The sequence below is a fragment of the Protopterus annectens genome, chromosome 13.part0 (assembly GCF_019279795.1).
Source record: "Protopterus annectens isolate FY-2018-M chromosome 13.part0, PAN1.0, whole genome shotgun sequence".
Classification (NCBI taxonomy): domain Eukaryota; kingdom Metazoa; phylum Chordata; order Ceratodontiformes; family Protopteridae; genus Protopterus; species Protopterus annectens.
Window position 1 is genome coordinate 533935347 of NC_056747.1, and position 22316 is coordinate 533957662.

General features: G+C 42.0%; 1 protein-coding gene across 2 annotated transcripts in view; it reads right to left on the reverse strand.

Moving 5' to 3' along the window:
• ABHD11 (abhydrolase domain containing 11) overlaps positions 1–22316 on the reverse strand; it is a 554138-nt gene that overhangs the window by 275020 nt on the left and 256802 nt on the right. For both annotated transcript variants that reach the window (XM_044054160.1, XM_044054159.1), the window contains exon 4: positions 10755–10925. In XM_044054160.1, coding sequence (XP_043910095.1) covers positions 10755–10925 — 171 coding nt within the window. The remainder of the gene's footprint in view (positions 1–10754; positions 10926–22316) is intronic.

A 22316-nucleotide genomic window follows, 5' to 3' on the forward strand; every position in this document is an offset into this window, starting at 1 on the left:
TTGTTCTGCCTTGTTTGCTGATGTACCAGACGACTGATATTTTGCCTGACTGAATTGCAATGGTCCCGGAAGGAAGGGATGTGTGGAACACTTGCAATGCTAAGAGAACTTCCCTCAACTCCAGGACATTTATGTGTAAATTGGCCTCTATGGGGGTCCAAGTGCCTTGGACTGTCCTTCCCTGGAAATGCCCCCCCACCCTAACAGGGACACATCCGTGGTCACCATGGCACTGGGCTGGGGGAAGACAGAATGGTCAACACCAAAGATTTGTTTCTGGCTTCATCCACCATAGCATTTCTTTCTTGCAAAGGTTTGTAAGACACATCATGTGGTCGAGTGGGTAGGTTAAGATCGACCATTGTGATGAAAGGAGCCACTGTAATAGTCTTATGTGCAACCTCTCCAGGGGTACTAGGGTAATGGTTGCTGCCATACAGCCTAATAGCTGTAGTACAAGGCATGCTGGTACAAATGTCTGTGGAAAGAGGACTTGAATCTGGTTTCTTATTTTTGAAAGCCTATGAGGAGGAAGGAAAGTTTGGCAGGATGTTGTGTCGAAGATCGCTCCAATTAAATCCAGTGTTCTTGTTGAGGACGTGTTTGATTTCTCCATATTGATCGTGACATCTAGGCGAACAGCAAGACCTGGAGTGTAAGAGAAACGGAGACTAAGAAGGTTCCTGGTTGTGGTGGTGAGGAGCCAATTGTCTGGATATGGAAACACCTGGAATACTTGTAGTTGGAGATGAGCTACTACGACTGGCATACATGTGGTAAACACTCTGTGGGCTGTCAAGAGACCAAAGGGCAGTACCCTGAATTGGTAGTGATTGGCTCCCAGCAGGAAGCTTAGAAATCTCCGGTAGCGTTTGTCCATCTTTATGTGGTAATACGCATCCTGAAGGTCTATAGAGCACATCCAGTTGTCCTTCTCCAGAAAGGGGAGAATGGACTGCACCGTGACCATCTGAAATTTTTGAGGTTTGATCAATTTGTTTAGTATGCTGAGATTCAGTATCGGTCTCCAGTCCTGTCTTTTTTAGCACTAAAAAGAACCTCGAGTAAAACCCAGATCCTATTTGGTCTGGTGAGACTGATTGGATGACTTTTTCTTAGCAGCTTTTCGATTTCCAAAGCTGTAGCATCCCTCTGACTTGGTGGAATGTCGGGTATTCGCCCGCACTTATCACACTGCTTAAAACCCAATTTAGTTTTATCGGACATCATGAAAAAACACACAAAAACACTAAATTATCAAAATTCACCACTTAACAAAAAAACTGTAGAAGAGGATTTTTTTCTTCTTTTCACAAACTGATAGAAAGAGTACCAACAATGGTACTAAGAAATACCACAAGTGGTAAAGGAAAGGGCCTACCAAAGGTAGGCGAGAGGGACAGTACCAACGATGGTACGAAAGGAACTACTGAAGGTAGAGGGTAGGTTTTCAGTAAGAAAGTACAAGGAAGTACAGGCGAGGAGAAAGGCTTAAGAGAAAAAAAATGACTAAAAGGTAATTATGTAGATAAACCACAAAAAACACTATACTTGGCTTGAGAGAAAGGCTTGGCACGTCTGACGAACGCGGCAAACGAGATCTGAAGAGACTATGAGAAGGTCATTGTGGGTAGGAATTAGCTGAGTTTTTGGCTGGCCCAAGCTTGGTAACGGCTGAGTCGGCTCAGAGGATGGAACCGAAGTCCTATCTGTAAGGAATGAATGAAGATTTACTTCATCAGATTGTATTTTTCATGCAATTATTTATGGTTTATAAATGATTTTACATTTTTCTGTATTTTGTATATTGTATTTATAAGTTTCAAATTTTTGATATGATAGTTTTATACAAGCTGATTGTACTTGTGGGTGTGGACTTGGGCTGATAGTTTTATTTGTTGATTCTGATTGGGGTTTGGCTTAATTGCAAAGGGTATTTAAATGCACCTCTGTTTTGTATCTGGTGAAGTCAGTTTTATGACTAAAACGCATAAGGAGGGTGTTTATGTGTTTTTATTTGTACCACTGTGATTTGTGTTTTGGACTAATAAACCTTGCCTTGATTTATTTTGGTGCCAGTCATTCTTCCAAGGTACTTTCTTTTGGTTCTAGTTTGCTTTTTGGCACTTGGACTTCTCGTTGTATTTATTTTTTTAATCTCTCATCACTTACGTTCACTGTTCTTGTGACAACAAATTTGAATAACAGATTCAATGTTCTTAAAAGAATTCTACATAGGTAAAACTGAAGTACAGTTTCAAATGAGTACTGCTGAATATATAAAAGGTGAAAGAAATCATTATAGTAGTAATGTTTTGCAACTGCATTTAATCAGTACCTTTGATGCTGATGTAAAATATGCATCCGATTTCAAGCTTTTGCCTGTGGGGGAGATTTTGAAACATTTAGAGAGACTGGAGTTCATGTAGCAGAGACAGTTGTACACTGGCAAGTCACCATGACAAAGTGCTAAGATTCTAACAGTAGCAGTTGTGGAGGTTCACGTAACGTGCTTGTGACTTTACTTAAAGTAATGCAGATTTAGATGTGTCTTTATAGAATGAACAAGGTTTAAACTAAAATGCAACCATGCTTCGGTTTGGCAGCAATTTGACAGCAGTCCACTGTTTCCTTTATTTTTAATCTTATCATTTTTCTACTTTTCTTATTTGCTCAGATTTTTGCACATTGTCTGCTACCACCAGATGCTGTTTGTTTATCTGTACAAGACAAACTGCCTAATCTGATACAGCATAAATAAATGACTTGCCTTCAACTTTTATCATTTTTCAGACTATATTAACTAGAAAATTAAAAAATATATATTATATATCTATCTATATATATATATATATATAGATATATATATCTATATATCTACATATATATCTATATATCTACATATATATCTATATATCTACATATATATATATATATCTATATCTATATCTATATATCTATATATATATCTATATCTATATATATATAATCTATATATAATCTATATATATATATATATATATATATATATATATATATATATATATATATATAAAATCAAAGACCAAGACCAACTTCTTGCAACAGTTTTTGTTAGGCCACTGCAAGCTCAGATGCAATAACCCACTTGAAATAACATACTAGACTTTAGTATGTTTTTCGGTTTATCAGTATCACTGAATTAGCACAACACTCACCAGTAATATTTAATGCCAAATGACTTGAAGGCTGTAGTCCCACAGATAACTGTGGAACAATGTACGCACTGCACTGTGTTGCTGAAGAGACACTTTCTGATTAGATACTGAAAGGAGGATCTGTATGCTTTCCCTAACGTTTGCACCTGTAGACCTTGTGACTACTCAGGAAAGGAACTGGGGTTACACTTGCAAAGAACAAATGGAAAGGAAGGCAAGGATGAAGAGTGGCATGGCAATTCTGTGGACACGTAGCAGCTCCAATATGCTTGTGTTCACTTTTTCTGTCATTCTCTAGTTACTCTAACATGTGTAAATACTCACAAAAACTGAATGAGTGAACATGTCAAAAATCAGTAAAGTGAAGAGGTTCTGTTCCTCTAGCTAGGTCACCTGAATGTAATTAATCAAATACTGCTTCAAGAAAAGTAAAACCAATAACAATGAAAAGAAAACCAGCCAAGACTATACCAGAAAAGGAAACCAAAGACAATGGCTTAGACTCATGAACGCAGGACTGTGACATCATAAAACTGGCACAGTCTCACGGGGTGTTTCCTGGAAAGCAGTACTGGGTCTGAGAAAGTTTAGAGAATGCTATGTGGTATGGTTTATTTAATTATCCATCTTAAACTGAATCATGGAGGTGTAACTCAAACAAAACTGTTATGCACACATTTAGCCAAAGAATGCAACAGTTTAGGTGGCTAGAACTAACAGTATATTCTGCAGACGCACATCTACTACTCTATGCTATAGTTACGTAGTTCATCCTTCATTGAATTACATAACTATCCCTGTCTATGTAACTACTTCTGCAAGTTAATATATGTTAAGCAGCTCTACAATGTTGTTACTAAATACCTTGACTATACATCTCGTCTCTGTGCTATACCCGAATTAGTTCTTAGTTGATCAGTACATTACCCTGTTCAACAAATCACAAATAAATATCTCTAATGGGCGCTAAGGGTACAGCAATAATCCAGGTAGTGGAGTCCAATAAATATATCATCGGGTGGGATGGGCAAGAAGCTCAATGTCTGGAGAGTACGGGGGTATGGAAGCATCAATTACTAAGAGTGCTGAGACAAGAAACCAAGACCTTCAATAGTTCACAGTGTGCTGTGGTGGGGTAGGGGGAGGACTGTGGACAGGAGGAGAAGCAGTAAGACACAAAACTATGACTGCTGACAGCTGAGGAGTACATTGAGACACCTAACTAATTACTGACAAGTTGGGAATGAAGTATGGGTAAGAGGTGGAGGGAGGCCCCCACTTGTCAAAAGGAGCAGTGCCGAGCCAGACTGGGGAGCACAGAACCAGACTGCCTGCAAGTTGCTTAGGTGTTGTCTGCTATAATGAAAACCAGAAAGAGTACAGTTGTGTACCAACCATAAATGTAGATGTTCGATTGTATTCACTGTTGCAGTCATTACCACTTGGGTTATCCTGCTGGCAGGCTACCCGCAGTCGGCCAGAATTCCAAAGTCTAGGTCCGGCGTCAGTTGCTGTCGCCTCTTCCCTGACGTCAGTGCGTCAGGGGTATAAAAGATGCAGCCAATGCCATTTTCTTCAGTTTTTCTTGCCCCAGATGTCAGCTGCCCCCAAATAGGTAGGCTAGAAAAAAATAAGCTAAGAAGCATGCATGTACTAAAATAAACATTACCCTCATCTACAAGCAAATATACCACAAAGGTTGTATAAAATAGAGAAGTACAGAAAAGTCCCAGCAAAGAAATGACGGATGGTGGGTGGGTAACCTGGACTGCAACAGTGAATACACTCTTAACATCTACATTTATGGTAGGTACACAACTGTGCTATGTTCATCATGTTTCACTGCTGCAGTCATTACACTTGGGTTGATTCCCAAAGCTGATGTTGGGTGGCTGGGCCTAAATAGGATTAGGAGAAGCTACAAGGCCCTGCAGAACTGAAGTGGCAAAGCCTGCTCTGGATTTAGAGTAGAGAGGTAAGTGATGGTGCTTGGTGAAAGTGTGCACTGAACTCCAGGTTGCAGCCTCTAAAAAGCTTTGGTTGGTACTCCTCTGAAGAAGGCTGCTGAAGTGGCTGCTGCTCTGGCTAAATGTGGCCTAATGCCCTTGGGCACTGGCTTGCCATATTGTGCATAGCAGAAAAGAATGCAGTGTCCTATCCATTTTGAAATAGTCTGTTTTGAGATGGGCTTTCCTTGTGATCCTGCAGCATAAGCTGCAAATAGTTGCTCCGTTTTTCTGAAAGCTTTTGTTTTGTCCAAACAGAAGCACAACTGTCTGTGTATGTCCAAAGCGTGCAGACGTCTCTCCCCTTTATTCTGGGGATTTGGATAAAATGTTGGCAAATGAATGGTTTGGTTAAGAGCCACACTGGATACGACCTTTGTCATAAATGTTGGGTTTGTCCATAGAGAAACCCTGTCCTGATGAAAAATGATGAAAGGTTCCACTGCCATCAAATGCCTGTAACTCTGAGACTCTTCTTGCTGAAGTTATTGCTAGGAGCAGAGCAGTTTTCCATGATAAGAATTGTATATCAGCTGTATTGGCTGGCTCAAAAGGAGGCAGTGTGAGCTTTTCTAAAAGAAAATTGAGGTCCCATGTAGGTATCGGTGCACTCCTTGGGGGTCTTACGTTTTTTGCCCCTCTGAGGTACTGTCTTAGTAGTGGATGAGAGAAAATTGGAGGTTCCGTATTGTAATGAGCTGAAATGGCAGAGGCATGGATCTTAATTGATGAGAAGGATAGGCCTTTGTCCAGCATCTCAGTTAGGTATTGTAAAATCTGAGGTATATTTGAAACAAGTGGTTCGAGTTCTTGTGCCTGGTTCCAAGCACAGATTCTCTTCCATTTTTCTGCATAAGATTTCCTAGTGCTGGGCCTCCTGGCTTCTAAAATGACATCCATACCAGCTTTAGAGAGAGGTGTGGTCAGAGTGGCTATATTCTCTGTCATGCAGCCAAATTTAAGGTTCTGAGTTGACTGTGCAGAATCTGATTGTTTTGTTGAGTCAGAAGATGAGGAATTTGAGTTAACGCCCAGGCTGGGCCTTGTGACAAGCTCTTTAGGATTGGGTACCAGTGCTGGCGTGGCCAGTCTGGGGCAATCAGAATCATTTTTGGCTTCTCTCGTCTGACTTTTAGGAGTACCTTGGGAAGAAGAGGCAGTGGAGGAAAGGCATAAACTGTCAGTGTTTTCCAGCTGAATGATAGAGCATCCACTTTTCATGCTTGTGAGTGATAAGTTCTTGTGCAGAATCTCTGTAGTTGGCAGTTGTGAGGGGAGGCAAAAAGATCTATGTCTGGGCGTCCCCATTTCCTTGTTATCATGCTGAAAACCTGTGGATTTAGTTTCCATTCATGAGGATCCATGAGATTTCTGCTTAGTTCGTCTGCCAGAGTATTTTTCTTTCCTGGCAGGAATTGGGCCTGCAGATGTACTTGATAGGTCAGTGCTGTGTTCCACAAAATCATGGCTTGCCTGCAGAGGGGGTAGGAATGTGTGCCCCCTTGCTTATTTACCACATAACTGTGGTATTGTCCGTCTTTAGTAATAGTTGTCCTGGATGTAGTAGATCCTTGAAGGCTGTCAGGGCATGTTGTACAGCTAGCATCTCTTTTTGATTGATGTGAAGATGCATTTGTTCCTTGGGCCACGTGCCCTGAATACATTTTCCTGCCATGTGTGCCCCCCAGGCATAATCCGATGCATCTGTTATTGTCTGCCTGGCTGTGGGTAAGGTGAAAGGCTGTCCCTTGTTGTGGTGACAGGCCAGGGCCCACCACTGAAACTCTTGTTGCAGGCAGGGAATAAGAGATATTATTGTTTCAGGCTGTGGCAATGTTGAGTCCAAACACTTTTTAGATACCATTGTAGTTTCCTCATATGCAGTCTTGCATATGGAATTAGTAGAATGCAGGATGCCATGAAGCCCAGAGCCTGCAGAATTTTTCTTGCAGGAAGTTGGGTCTTTGTTGCCTTCATTTGAAAGTGAGTCAGTTGCCTTTGCTGGTCTGGCATGAGATAAGCCATCTGGGAAGTTGTATTTAAGCTTGCACCCAGGAATATTATCTCTTGAGAAGGCACCAGTTTTGACTTCTTTTCGTTTACTGTGTACCCTAGGCAAATTAGTAATCTTTTTACAAACGCCAGATGCTTTAGTAGAATGTCCTTGCTCTCTGCTTGAATAAGGCAGTCGTCCAAGTAGGGATATATTTGCATTCCTTTTTGTCTGCAAAATGCAATTACTGGTGCCAGGCATTTTGTGAAGACCCTGGGCGCAGTAGATAAGCCAAAGGGCAGTGCAGAGAATTGGCAATGCATTGAGCCAGCTATGAATCTGAGGTATCTTCTGCAAGATTGTCTGATTGGGACATACAGGTATGCCTCCTTGAGGTCCAAAGTAACTAGCCAAGCCTTCTTGCCCAACATGGGTAGAAGTTGCTGCAGTGTTAACATTTTGAATTTCGGAACATCCAGGAAAGTATTTAGGATTGACAGGTCCAGTATTGGTCTCCAGGGCTTTGTCCTTTCTGGGTACCAGGAAAAGTCTTGAGTAAAATCCTTGTCCCTGTTCTTGCTGTGGTACTCTTTGAATAGTTCTCATGTCCATGAGAGCAGAAATTTGTTTTTGTGCCTCTGCCCATTGGTTTTGTGGCAGGTCTGGCATACATTTTGATTTTGGAAGGGTGTGAAAGTGGAACCTGTAACCCTGAGAAATAATATTCAGTACCCATTTGTCCTGGGTGATAAAGTGCCAATTTTGTGAGAAAAGTGCTAGCTTCCCCCCTAAGGGTGCTGCCAAAAGGTAAGTGCTTGGCATTTGTAGAGGGGAGTCATTGGGACCGTTTCCTATAAGGTTGTGATTTGTTTTCTCCTCCTTTGGTGGCTGAAGCTCCCCATTGTTTAGGTCTGTATGAGCCTTGCGGCCGAGATCTGCCTCTTGGGCATCTGTATCTGCCTCTTTGTGGCCCGACACCGGAAAGGACCAATTTTTAGAAGGCCAGTTTCTGCTAAATCTAGGTGGCTGAACCTGTAAGAAATCCTTTACTGTCTGCATTGATTTTGCTTTATCCTCCATTTTCTTTAACACCTCTTCTGCCTTAACACCAAACAAAGTATCATGCTGTAGTGGAGCATCCAATAATTTTACTTTAACGTGATCAGGTAAACTTTGTTCTTTTAACCAAGCATGCCTTCGAATGACAGAGCCTGTAACTGCGGCTCTGCAAGAAGCTTTTAATGAATCAAAACCACACTGCAGAGTATGCTTTCCCACTTGTTCAGCTGCATGCAATAAATCCTGAATTTCCTTATTGTCAGGACATTCTGAGTGTGTAAGCATTTTCTGTTTTAACAGACATTAGATATTGTTGATATTTAAGCATGTGAAACTGGCAGTTTAAAACCCTTACAGCTAAAGTAGCAGAAGTGTAAACTTTTTCCCCCCATCTATCCAGAGCTCTGGAATCCCTATCAGAGGGAACAGGGTTTTCTGCAGTGGAAGTCTTAACCCCTTTGGGACCCTGAGAAATTGTTTCTGGGTCAGCAGCAGGGTTTTTATAAAGAAATTTATGAGAGTCTGGGACCCTGTAGTACCAGTCAGGCTTGGCTGGTGCAGGGGGTAAAGAATCAGGAGACAAACTGGATTCAGAGAAAACATCAACAATATCAAGCACAGGGGGGATAGACAGGGGCCTATGCTGAGGCAATAAAAGGAAGCCTCTGAGCCTTTTCTTGGATTCTGAATAATCCTGGCTCTCCCAATGGAAATGCTCCCTCATGGTGTGCAAAGTTTCCCCAAAAGAGTAATCCTCAGGCGGAGAAGCTGAAGGTATAGATTCTTCTGCATCAGAGTCCTCATAGGGAGGGAGAGAATAACCCTGATCTGAAGAGGAATCAGAGGAAATAGAAACCTGGTCAGAGGAGTCATAGTCAGTGTCTTGCCTAGGCCTTTTATCAGGAGGGGGATGGGAACCCCTGATCAAAGTAATTAGGTCCTCAGCCATTTTAAGCATGTTTCTTTGGCATGGATGACTGTCCAGAAGAATGCTGTACTTGTTTCCTTGTCTTTAATGGTGTTTTTGACTTTGCCTTGGCTGCTGTAGTGGACTTAGTAAGTTGTGAAGGTCTGAAAACACTCTCAGAAGCCAATGCCTGCTCAGCGGCTCCGGACCCATCTGAGGGAATAGTTTCCGCAGGCCCAATACCTCGAGTTTCCAGAGGCCTAGGTGTCTCCACGTGGCAGTTGGATGCGGCCTGTGGCTCTGAGGTAGTGGGTGTCAGGGGCTGCGAAAGCACCTTACTGAGAACCAGCGACTGGCCTAGAAGAGGCTTCATAGTCGGTTTTGGACCTCGGATGCCTATCCTTTTCTTTGCGTTTTTTTCTGAATTCCGGTCGTCTGTTATTCTGACAGCATTATGTAGTTAAACCTTCGGCCAAAGTAATGTAAAGCAAAATCAAACCGATGCTTAATAGTGCGTTGGTTGAATCTAGCACAAAACCGACAACTAGCAACGTCGTGGTCAGGGCCTAGGCAAGGAATACAGTAAGAATGAAAATCCTTATGAGGTATTTGCTTCCCACAAGAAATACAATTGTTAACTTTTACTGACATCGGTCTGGAGCAAGAAAAAGTTTCCCCAACGGGGTACTTCGATTTATGGAAGACTTCGGTTCTGAAATTCGATTTCGAAAATCTCAGGAGTCGGCCGACCGGCACTTGCGAACTGCTTTTGCTTCGGGCACCACGCGGCAAGAAAGACTGAAGAAAATGGTGTCGGCTGCATCTTTTATACCCCTGGCGCACTGAGTCAGGGAAAAGGCGACAGCAACCGACGCCGGACCTAGACTTTGGAATTCTGGCCGACTGCGGGTAGCCTGCCAGCAGGATAACCCAAGTGTAAAGACTGCAACAGTGAAACACGAACATCTAGGCAAAGTGTTCCCGTCATCACCCAGCTTCTGCAGGAGGGTCACAGCATTAATGCTTGCTGGGAGAAGTTAATACGGTAGTAACTGACTGCTGCCTATACCCAGTCTAAGAATTGTCAGGGCGGGGTTCTGTGTTATTTGCAGGTTGGATGTGGCACTGTTTGGTTTTGGTTGAAGGCTAGCAAACTGACTGCACACCATAGCTGCATCCTCTGCAAGACTGTTCACAACAATCTGAATTGCATATTTCAACCTTCCAAATATAAGGTTATGGTTCATAACGTTAGAATGCTGGTGGTGGTGGTTAAACCATTATTCGCCACCATATATTTTATAGCTGGTGAAATCTTGTAGGAAAAGCACATCCGCAATGTAAAGAGAATCAAAGCCCCACATCTCTAAAATGATGCAGTGTTAAAATCTCTGAACAGTCTCCCTGGCATGTGATCACAAGTCTATTCACTCTAATAACGCAATATAAAGGACCTGTCATTTAAACTTTGGACAAGACTAGAAACAAATCCAAATGCTTAGACTTCTTTCTAGATTAACAAAACTGATTCAGTTAACACTGCAAGTAAATACTTTGATTAAAAATTATCTGTAGTTTATCAGATGCATTACCGTGATGACATTTCGTAATTGATCCTCAGCTACTCTCTTTGCTGTAGACCTTGGAATGTTGCTATCCAGCTGTATCATTTTCATAGCAGCAATATAAGAAGGGAAGCTAGTGTGCACAGTTGTGTATCCAGGGCCAATGTCCACCACAACAAGACGCTCCACCAGATCTGGCTGCAATTAGAAGTCAAAGACCACTTCAGCATAAAATGGATACAAGATTACTGTCTTAAATGCAAATATCACTCAGATCTTTTATTATAGGTTATTCCTTCGAGTTTATTCAGCATACGTGTATCAAAACACTGAAAAAAAAAAACAACGTAGTTTTCAAAATAAATCAGTGTTCGTAAGAGATCTTTCTGCTTTTGAGAAAAAGGAATGAAAAACCACTCAGTAATCAACAGTCCATGACAGGGGCAATGATTATTGGTAATTGATCAGTACTGCACTATGCCATGAGGTAAGGGGGAAGTTTCTTGAATTCCCTTCAAGGAACTGTTAATAATAGAATATACCCATTTTATATACAACATTTTATACATAAAAGATCCTATATACAGAAAACAGGGTATGCCTGGAGATGTAACTTCAAATCAGAATACAAAAAATATTAACTGAAAAGAAGCAGATGAAACGCGGCAAAGCTACAAATATACAGCACGATTACAAAATACTGTAGTAATGAGTAAATGTACATAGAAGTAGGTTATTAAAGTCACAGTTATATAAAATGTTACTAAAACTACAGCAACGTAACACTGTGGTGAATTAAAACAATGCATATTATAGACGCCACCTAGACTAAAACTTCTACCATTTTTTTTTTTTTTAATTAATTTGTTCTAGGTCCCACAACTACCACCTGACATCACGTTGTTGGGCCACTCCTCAATCTTATGCGCCACCTTTCCCTGCTGTCTGCCCAACTTACCTCATCGGACCACAGCTTCAGAAAGGGGGAAACAGTGCAAGTAACTGAGGAAGTAAGTGGAGTACAGATCAGGCATCCAAGGAGGCTGCGGAGAGATTTTTGGTATGTTCTACCCACTATTTTATCCAATTATGCATACCTGCTACTGGACTAGCATACTTAGTCTACCAAGAACTGCAAGTCCTTGGCTGTAATCCATGCACCTCTTTCTCTGACAGGTGAGCTAGCAAAAATGCCATTCTGTCCACTCTCCCCAGCTGAGTCCCTCAGGGATCCGGTTCACTAATCAAACCACAGTCTCATAGATTGTAGCTTCATCCCTTGGCACTTTGGAGTTGGTAAGAGCTCTACATTCTAGAATCACTTTGAAGTAAACAAGGAATAAAAATTTTGGTATGCATTTCATAAAACAGCTTAATATAGACTGAGACTTACTAAGAGTTAAATACACATACATTTTAGGAGGGTAATAAAATGGGTTCTATCAGCATTTCGAATGTTGAAATTGCAGAATTTAATCAAACTGAAATGTTCTAACTCTCAGAAGAGAGAACTGACGGAACATATTTTTCTTTCCCAGGGAAAGAAATCAGTGGGCAGTCAATGGAGTTTGCTATTTCCTCCACTGTGGTGTGGTCTCGGAGTTTGTTATATTTACGTAGGGGGGTGTGGGGGACACAGCACCCCACTTCTGTCAGTGTTTAAAGTACTGAAAAATATTTTTTTTTGCACGGAACACAGATTTCTTTCTCTGGGAAAGAAATCGATGTTTCGTCAGTTCGCTGTTTTGAGATTTCGAACATTTCAGTTCGATTAAATTGCATTCAGCATTTTCAGCCTGCAATATGGTGATATAGACCCAATAAAATATGTATAACCAAATAGTAGATATGACACACAAAATAGTTTTGAGATTTCGAACATTTCAGTTCGATTAAATTGCATTCAGCGTTTTCAGCCTTCAATATGCTGATATAGACCCAATAAAATATGTATAACCAAATAGGTTAGTAGATATGACACACAAAATATTTACAACATTAAGAAGCTCTTTGTTTTATATAACAAAAGCATACAAATGACTGGCACAAAATCTATATAGACCTATACAAACTGTATGCATTTATCTTCTCATGTATTTTATTCCTGTTGCACTGCATAGGGTAAGAAAATTATGTTGCACTGTTCATCAATAGGTAATTCCAAACTAAGAACATGTACAGGATTTGTCCAAGAGGTGTCTGAAACAACCTATATAGTAAAGAGATTATGGATTCATCAGCAGGTCTTGTTCCAGCTGTCAAAACAGCTCATTTTAATTGATCATACAGAAGGCAGGATTGTTGAGACTACGACCTCAACTGTTGCTGTGATTTCAATAGACTGGTAATAAATTTTACTGTCTTTTTTTTCCCAGTTCTCCTCCACTTCCTACCATAACCACACAACCTTAATTTTTCCTTTTGACACGTTTGTGCCCTTCATTGCCTCAGAGGAGGATGCCAAGGAGGGAGAGGTGAAAGCTGAAAAACTCAACTGTCATCTTACAGGATGTAAGAAGCTTTTTGATGCTTCCCACAACCTTACCCTTTTCAATGGCAAGTATGATGCATTGTCTGCAATGCCAAGATCTCATGCGAGTGCAAAGTGATGCACAACTTCAATGAATGCCTAGGCTGCATGCATTACTTGGCTGGGCTTACCACTCCTGTGCTTTTGTGCATAGAGTCTCTCTCAAGGTTTTACCCTTGGAACATATTCTTGCAGTGGAACAAAGCCATTATCTGTCGCCATGAAAGGTTGATGCAATGTAAGCTGCTCATTTTCACTCCCCAGTTATCTCCATTATCCAAGCCACCATGCAAATCTAAGTCATCTAGTTCAAAGCAAGAACCAACCATCTAAGCAGAGTAGCTGTCTTTATGGAATTTTATACCACATCCTTTTGGGAACAGTTCCCTCCAAGATGCTTCTGTTCAATGGATTTAAAACTGGTAAAGCCAGTATATCAGCATCTAATGTGATGCAGCACATCTGGAATATTTTCGTTCTTATAAGCCACTTGACAATGTTTACAGTCAAAGATTCAGTTGTTAAGAAAAGTACATTAGTAATGCCGGAGGATTCTGTATTTTTCACTGTTGCTATAAAAGCAGCTTTATTTGAATACATGCTGAAAGGTAAGACCTGATGGACAACAATGTCAGTATAGAATGGATGACCTCCTCCTATGGTGAGCAGAGTCTGGATATTGCACCCCAGTAGTTGTTTAGTTTCAAGATAAATGGTACTGAATAAAGACAATGATGTTATATAAATCATGTTTATGACTGCTCTATTTGCACTTGCAAAAGGTGGAAAGGAGTATGTTTTTAAAAATACTTTATCCATTTTGACCTGCAAGTGGCTTGTTAGTGGTACTACCCTACTAATAACCATCAAGGAGACTGCTACCAACTTAGTTAGCTGCTACGTCTAGTGATGGTAGCATACAAAGAGGAGTTGCGTCAGACGGCTATAGGCATTAGGACAGAACATTTTACACATTATGGGCTTTTGTGTATTTGTTGACTCAAAGGCAATGGTTATGTTCCCATGTAGCAACAGCTGACAGGTAGTCACTAAAGTTGCTTACTAGGGGGCCAGTAGATCTGACAGTTTAGTAATGTTGACAGGATCCAGTCATGTGTACTATTTTGTCACAGGCCCCATCTGTCCTAGTAGGATGATTAGTCACCATGGTTGTGGATAGAAGTTTACAGTTCCATTTATGAACGAGTCAAGGCTACAGACCCAGTGAAGACAAGTGTCACCAATCTTGATGGTTCCTCAGTTAGTTATTGTGCTAGTCCCATCACTGTAGGGTAGAAACCATAAATAGCTCAGGCAGGCAGGTATAACATTTCTGTATATGACAGTTGGTATGCATACTTCTTTCCCTGCCTTGATATCAGGAAGTTGACATGGTTCAAATGTGTACTTCAGGTTGTTTTCAGCAAGCATTGCTACAAGTCCTGCACTGAAGTCATGTTTAGGAGTTCCTTATTTTTCCCTTCTTAAACACACAGTCTCATCTACATTGTTAGTAGATTAACCAAGGCCCCAAAATAACTAACAAAACAAGATCTTACAGGGCTTTATTGACAAAAATAAATACTTCTCACTCCATCAGTAACCGGGTATGAATATACCACCTCTGGTAAGGGTGCAGTGGTGATTAGACATATTCCCAAGCTGTTCGGTGAATAAATGTTTATAGTTATGTATGTTACTCCACTGATTTGGAAGTATCAGCTCATTTAAGCAGTTAAAAGTGAAAAGGTATTGAAGTCCATCTGCTAAATTGGAGAGAGGAAAAAAAAAGGGGGAGGATGATGAAATAGAAGTTAGAAGGGCAAAAACAGTCACAGGTGAAGACAGAAAAATATGACGAGAGGATTAGTAGGAGGGACAAAGAACCAGATTTGGAGAATTCACAAGTGAGAACACAGGATGAAGTATCTTGGCTTAAGATGATGGAAGTGGTGCAAAATCAGATACAGAAAGTTAAGTAAACAGCTCACAACTTATACGGCAGAAGCAGGGTATTAGAGGATAAAATGGTGGAAGTCAAAAATTCTCACGTTGATGCTACATAGTTGCTACAGAATGAGAGTCAGGATTTGAAGGATAAACGTGCTTCTGTGGTGACAGACTGACAGTAACTAATGCAAAGGTAAATGAGCTTTGAAGATGGGGCATGGAATATTCATGTCAATGGAGTGTCTGAAAAGGGAGGACAGGATCACAAAGCCTCTGTCCGGGGGGGAAATGGAAGCTGGAATGATATGCATATCATTCAGACTTAAGAGCACAAAGATTCTTTGTGCCACATGGACAAGGTATTCATACAACTAAAGATCTGTGTGTAGAAGGCATCCTCTATGAATATCCATCCTAGAATCTTCCAAGACAGGAATTTTAGTTGCGATGAAGATGCTGGCTTGGAGGTGGGGGTGGCAGTTCTTGTACAACAGAACTGAGGTCCCAGGAAGGAATCGCATCCTTTATTGGAGGGTATAGGAGAAAGGTTCCTTTTAAAAACAGCCTTGTACAATTTGTGAGGAACAACAAAATGACAGTCCATGCCATCATAGAAGGAGATTGATGCTAGTTGTACTTTGTTGATTAACTTGAAACTACATCAATAAAGTCTGAAAAAAGTGAAGAATTGCAGGAATGTAAGCAGATAAGGGATCAATACCTTAAATGGTTGTTTGTTCAAAAAAAAAAAACATTTCCACTTGCTTTTGTTAACTTTATGAATGGATTCTTTCTGAGAGGCGGAAAAGATGCGGTATACATTCAGAGACAATAAAGGGCCTTTGGCCATCAAGGTAACTGAAGAAACCATGATGTTAATTTCAATTTGAGTAAGTCCAAGTGAGGCTGACTGGACAGGTATGAGAGAAGAATGGATGTAGATCCTGAAGTCAAGTGTGCTTCAATAAGTGAAGCCTGAGCAAGGGAAACCAAATTTGCCATGGCCAACATGAAACTTTGAAAATCACGGTGACTTTGTTAGCTGATGCTTTATTTAAGAATTTGGACATCAGCAGAAAAGGGGAAGACAAAGAAGTTTGGTGGGCCACTACCCAACTAGAGCATCTCTCAGGGATTGCCCTTTTGGAGGGGTCAGAGCAAAGTACTTGCTGCACTTGGTGTTGACCGGGGAGACACAGAAATCACAGCAAGGCTTGCCTCAGCAGATAAACCTCCGGCATGCTACTGGTGGCTGGAGAGACCACTCACGATTCATCACGATGGCTTGATGAGTGTCAGCAAGGCAGCTGGCTTTTCCCCAGAATGTGCATTGCGACAAGAAAGTGATCTGACGCAATCACCTGTTGCTAAACCCTCATGGCCCCACAGCAAAGTGAGTAGGATCTGCCTCCTCCCTGTTTGCTCAAATACCTAACTACATTCAAATAGTCTGTCTGAATGGAAATCTCTTCCAGATGCAGGAAGTCCAGGAATTCCTGAAATTACAGGAAGACTGCCCTCCACACAGTATCAATGTGAAGATTGGTCTCTGACTCCATGTTCCTTGGACAATCCTCCCCGCCCCAAAAAAAGTGAGTGTACATGATGACTATTTTCATGGGTGAAAGGAAAATGTAGAGGTTAGCCACCACTGCAAATGCGTCCTGGAAAGCAGAGTGATGGTCTGAAATCTGAGACCACATGACTGAGCAATAAAGTACAGTTGTGTACCTACCATAAATGAAGATGTTAGAGTGTATTCACTGTTGCAGTCATTACACTTGGGTTATCCTGCTGGCAGGCGACCTGCAGTCGGCCGTCTTGGTCCAGCGTCGGTTGCTGTCGCCTCTTCCCTGACATCAGTGCGCCAGGGGTATAAAAGTTGCAACTGACACCATTTTCTTCAGTTTTTCTTGCCCCAGATGTCAGGTGCCCCCAGATAGGAAGGCTGGAAAGATAAAAATATGCCAAAAACCATGTATATATTAATATAAACATTTCCTTCATCTACAAGCAAATACACCACATAGGTTGTATAGAGTTGAGAAGTACAGAAAAGTCCCAGCAATGAAAAGGGGGTGGGTGGGTAACCTGGACTGCAACAGTGAATACACTGGAACATCTACATTTATGGTAGGTACACAACTGTACTATGTTCATCGTGTTTCACTGTTGCAGTCATTACACTTGGGTAGAATCCCAAAGCGGAGGTTGGGTGGCTGGGTCTAAATTGAATTAGGAGAGGCTACCAGGCCCTGCAGAACTGCAGTGGCAAAGCCTGCTCTGGATTTAGAGTAGAGAGGTAAGTGGTAGTGCTTGGTGAAAGTGTGCACTGAGCTCCAGGTTGCAGCTTCTAAAATGTCTTTGGTTGGTACTCTTCTAAGAAAAGCTGCTGAAGTGGCTGCTGCTCTGGTAGAATGAGGTCTAATGCCCTTAGGCACTGATTTGCCATGCTGTGCATAACAGAAGTGGATGCAATGTCCTATCCATTTTGAAATTGTCTGCTTTGTAATGGGCTTTCCTTGTGATCCTGGAGCATAGGCTACAAACAGTTGTTAAATTTTTCTGAAGGCTTTTGTTTTGTCCAAGTAGAATCATAGCTGTCTGTGTATATCCAAAGTGTGCAGAAGTCTCTCCCCTTTATTCTGGGGATTTGGGTAGAAAGTAGGTAAATGAATGGTTTGGTTCAAGGCCACATTGGAGACCACTTTTGGCATGAATGTTGGGTTTGTCCTAAGAGAAACCCTGTCCTGATGGAAAATGATGAAAGGTTCCACAGCCATTAATGCCTGTAACTCAAACTCTTCTTGCTGAAGTAATTGCTAGGAGCAGAGCAGTTTTCCATAAGCATTTTAGATCAGCTGTGCTGGCTGGTTTAAAAGGAGGCAGTGTGAGTTTTTCTAAAACAAAGTTGAGATCCCAAGTTGGTACTGATGCTCTCCTTGGGGGTCTTGTATTTTCTGCCCCTCAGAGGTACTGTCATAGTAGAGGATGTGAAAAAGACAGGAGGGTCCGTATTGTAATGAGCTGAAATGGCAGAGGCATGTATTTTAATTGATGAGAAAGATGGGCCTTTGTCCAGCATCTCAGTTAGGTATTGTAAAATCTGAGGTATATTAGGGACAAGTGGTTCGAGGCCTTGTGCCTGGTTCCAAGCACAGAAACTCTTCCATTTTCCTGCATAAGATTTACTAGTGCTGGGCCTCCTGGCTTCCAAAATGACATCCATAACAGCTTTAGAGAGAGGTGCAGTCTGAGTGGCTACATTATCTGCCATGCTGCCATATTTAAGGTTTTGAGTTGACTGTGCAGAATCCGATTGTTTTGCTCTGTCAGAAGGTGAGGAATTTGAGGTAGAAGCCAAGCTGGGCCTTTAGACAAGTTCTTTAGGATTGGGTACCAGTGCTGGCGTGGCCAGTCTGGGGCAATCAGGATCATTTTTGGCCTTTCTTGTCTGACTTTTAGTAGCACCTTGGTAAGAAGAGGCATCGAAGGGAAGGCAAACTGTCAGGCCTTTCCAGCTGAATGATAGCGCATCCACTTTCCATGCTTGAGAGTGATAAGTCCTTGTGCAGAATTTCTGTATTTGGTAATTATGAGGGGATGCAAAAAGATCTATGTCTGGGCGTCCCCATTTCCTCATTATCATGCTGAACACCTGTGGATTTAGTTTCCATTCGTGAGGATCCATGAGATTTCTGCTTAGTTCGTCGGCCAGTGTATTTTTTGTTCCTGGCAGGAATTGTGCCTGCAGATGTACTTGATAGGTCAGTGCTGTGTTCCACAAAGTCATGGCTTGCCTGCATAGGGGGTAGGAATGTGTGCCCCCTTGCTTATGTACCACATAACTGTGGTGTTGCCAGTCTTTATTAATAGTTGTACTTGATGTAGTAAGGTCCTTGAAAGCTGTCAGGGCATTGCCCGTCTTTATTAATAGTTGTCCTGGATATAGTAAGTCCTTGAAAGCTGTCAGGGCATTCTGAACAGCTAACATCTCTTTTTGGTTGATGTGAAGATGCATTTGTTCCTTGGGCCACGTGCCCTGAATACATTTTCCTGCCATATGTGCCCCCCCAGGCGTAATCTGATGCATCCGTTGTTATTGTCTGCCTGGCTGTGGGTAAGGTGAAAGGCTGTCCCTTGTGGTGACAGGCCTGGGACCACCATCGAAACTCCTGTTGTAAGCAGGGAATTAAACTTATGATGGTCTCCAGGCTGTGACAATGCTGAGTCCAAACACTTTTCAGATACCATTGTAGTTTCCTCATATGCAGGTTTTACATATGGCATTAGCAGAATGCAGGATGCCATGAAGCCCAGGGCCTGCAGAATTTTCTTGCAGGGAGCTGGGTTTTTGTTGCCATCATTTGAAAGTAATGAGTCAGTTGCCTTTGTTTGTCTGGTGTGAGATAAGCCATCTGGGTAGTTGTATTTAAGCTTGCACCCAGGAATATCTCCTCTTGAGAGGGCACTAGTTTTCATTTCTTTTCATTTACTGTGTACCCTAGGCAAATTAGCAATCTTTTTACAAACCCCAGATGCTTTAGAAGAATGTCCTTGCTCTCTGCTTGAATAAGGCAGTCGTCCAAGTAGGGGTATACTTGAATTCCTTTTTGTCTGCAAAATGCAATTACTGGTGCCAGGCATTTTGTGAAGACCCTGGGAGCAGTAGACAAGCCAAAGGGCAGTGCAGAGAACTGGTAATGCATTGAGCCTGCTATGAATCTGAGGTATCTTCTGCAAGTTTTTCTGACTGGGACATGCAGGTATGCCTCCTTGAGGTCCAAAGTAACTAGCCAAGCCTTCTTGCCCAGCATGGGCAGAAGTTGCTGTAGTGTTAACATTTTGAATTTTGGGACATCCAGGAAAGTATTTACGATAGACAGGTCCAGTATTGGTCTCCAGGCTTTGTCCTTTCTGGGTACTAAGAAAAGTCTTGAGTAAAAACCTTGTCCCTGTTCTTGCGGTGGAACTCTTTGAATAGCTTCCATGTCCATAAGAGCAGCTGTTTTTGGGCCTCTGCCCATTGGTTTTGTGGCAGGTCTGGCATACCTTTTGATTTTGGAAGTGTGTGGAAGTGGAACCTGTAACCCTGAGAAACAATATTCAGCACCCATTGGTCTTGGGTGATTTTGTGCCAATTTTTTGAGAAAAGTGCTAGCTTTCCCCCTAGGGGAGCTGCCAAAAGGTAAGTGCTTGGCATTTGTAGAGGGAAGTCATTGGGACTGTTTCCTAAAAGGTTGTGATTCGTCTTTCCCTCCTTTGGGGGCTGAAGCACCCCACTGTTTACGTCTGTAGGAGCCTTGGGGCTGAGATCTGCCTCTTGGGCGTCTGTATCTGCCTCTGTGGCCTGTCTGACACTGGAAAGGACCAATGTTTTGAAGGCCAGTTACTGCTAAATCTAGGTGGTTGAACCTGTAAGAAATCCTTCACTGTCTGCATTGATTTTGCTTTATCCTCCATTTTCTTTAACACTTCCTCTGCCTTAACACCAAACAAAGCATCATGCTATAGTGGAGCATCCAGTAATTTTACTTTAACATGGTCAGGTAAACTTTGTTCTTTCAACCAAGTATGCCTTCGAATAACAGAGCCTGTAACTGCGGCTCTACAAGAAGCCTCTAATGAATCAAAACCACATTGCAGAGTATGCTTTCCCACCTGTTCAATTGCATGCAGTAAATCCTGCATTTCCTTACTGTCAGGACTTTCTAAATTTGGAACCATTTTCTGTTTTAACAATGACATGGGATACTGTTGATATTTAAGCATGTGAAACTGGCAATTTAAAGCCCTTACAGCTAAAATAGCAGAAGTGTAAACTTTTTTTCCCCATCTGTCCAGTGCTCTGGAATCCCTATCGGAGGGGACAGGATTTTTTAGCAGTGGAAGCTTTAACCCCTTTAGAACCCTGAGAAATTGTTTCTGGGTCTGCAGCGGGGTTTTTGTAAAGAAATTTGAGAGTCAGGGACCCTGTAGTACCTGTCTGGCTTGACTGGCGCAGGGGGTAAAGAATCAGGAGACAGACTGGATTCAGAAAAAACATAATCAACAATATCAAGCACAGGGGGGATAGCCAGGGGCTTGTGCTGAGGCAATAAAAGGAAGTCTCCTAGCCTTTTCTTGGATTCTGAATAATCCTGGCTCTCCCAATGGAAATGCTCCCTCATAGTGTGCAGGGTTTCCCCAAAAGAATAATCCTCAGGTGTAGAGGCTGAAGGTATAGACTCTTCTGCATCAGAGTCCTTATAGGGAGGGACAGAGTATCCCTGATCAGAAGAGGAATCAGAGGAAATTGAAACCCGGTCAGAGGAATCAGTCAGTGTCTTGCCTACGCCTTTTGTCAGGAGGGGGATGGGAACCCCTGATTAAAGTAATTAGGTCTTCGGCCATTTTTAGCATCCGTTTCTTTGGCATGGATGACTGTTCAGCAGAATGCTGCACTTGTTTCCTTGTCTTTAATGGTGTTTTTAACTTTGCCTTGGTTGCTGAAGTGGGCTTAATTGTAAACTGTGAAGGTCTGAAAATGCCCTCAGAAGCAGATGCCTGCTCAGTGGCTCCGGACCCATCTGAGGGAATAGTTTCCGTAGGCCCAATACCTTGAGTTTCCACAGGCCTCTGTCTCCACGTGGCTGTTACGGCCTGTGGCTCTGAGGTAGCGTGTGTCAGGGGCTGCGAAAGCACCTCACTGAGAACCGGCGACTGGCCTAGAAGAGGCTTCGTCGTCGGTTTTGGACCTCTGATGCCTGTCCTTTTCTTTGTCTTTGCGTTTTTTATAAATTCCAGTCAGTTGTTCCGACGGCATTATGTAATTAAACCTTCAGCCAAAGTAATGTAAAGCAAAATTGAACAGATGTTTTAATAGTGCGTTTATTGAATCTAGCACAAAACCGACAACTGGTAACGTCGTTGTCAGGGTCTAGGAAAGGAATACAGTAAGAGTGAAAGTCCTTATGAGGTATTTGCTTCCCACAAGAAATACAATTAACTTTTACTGACATCGGTCTGGAGCAAGGAAAAGTTTCCCCAACGGGGTACTTAGCTTTATTGAAGACTTCTGAGATTTTCAAATTTGAGTTTCAGAACCGGAGTCGGCCGACCGGCACTTA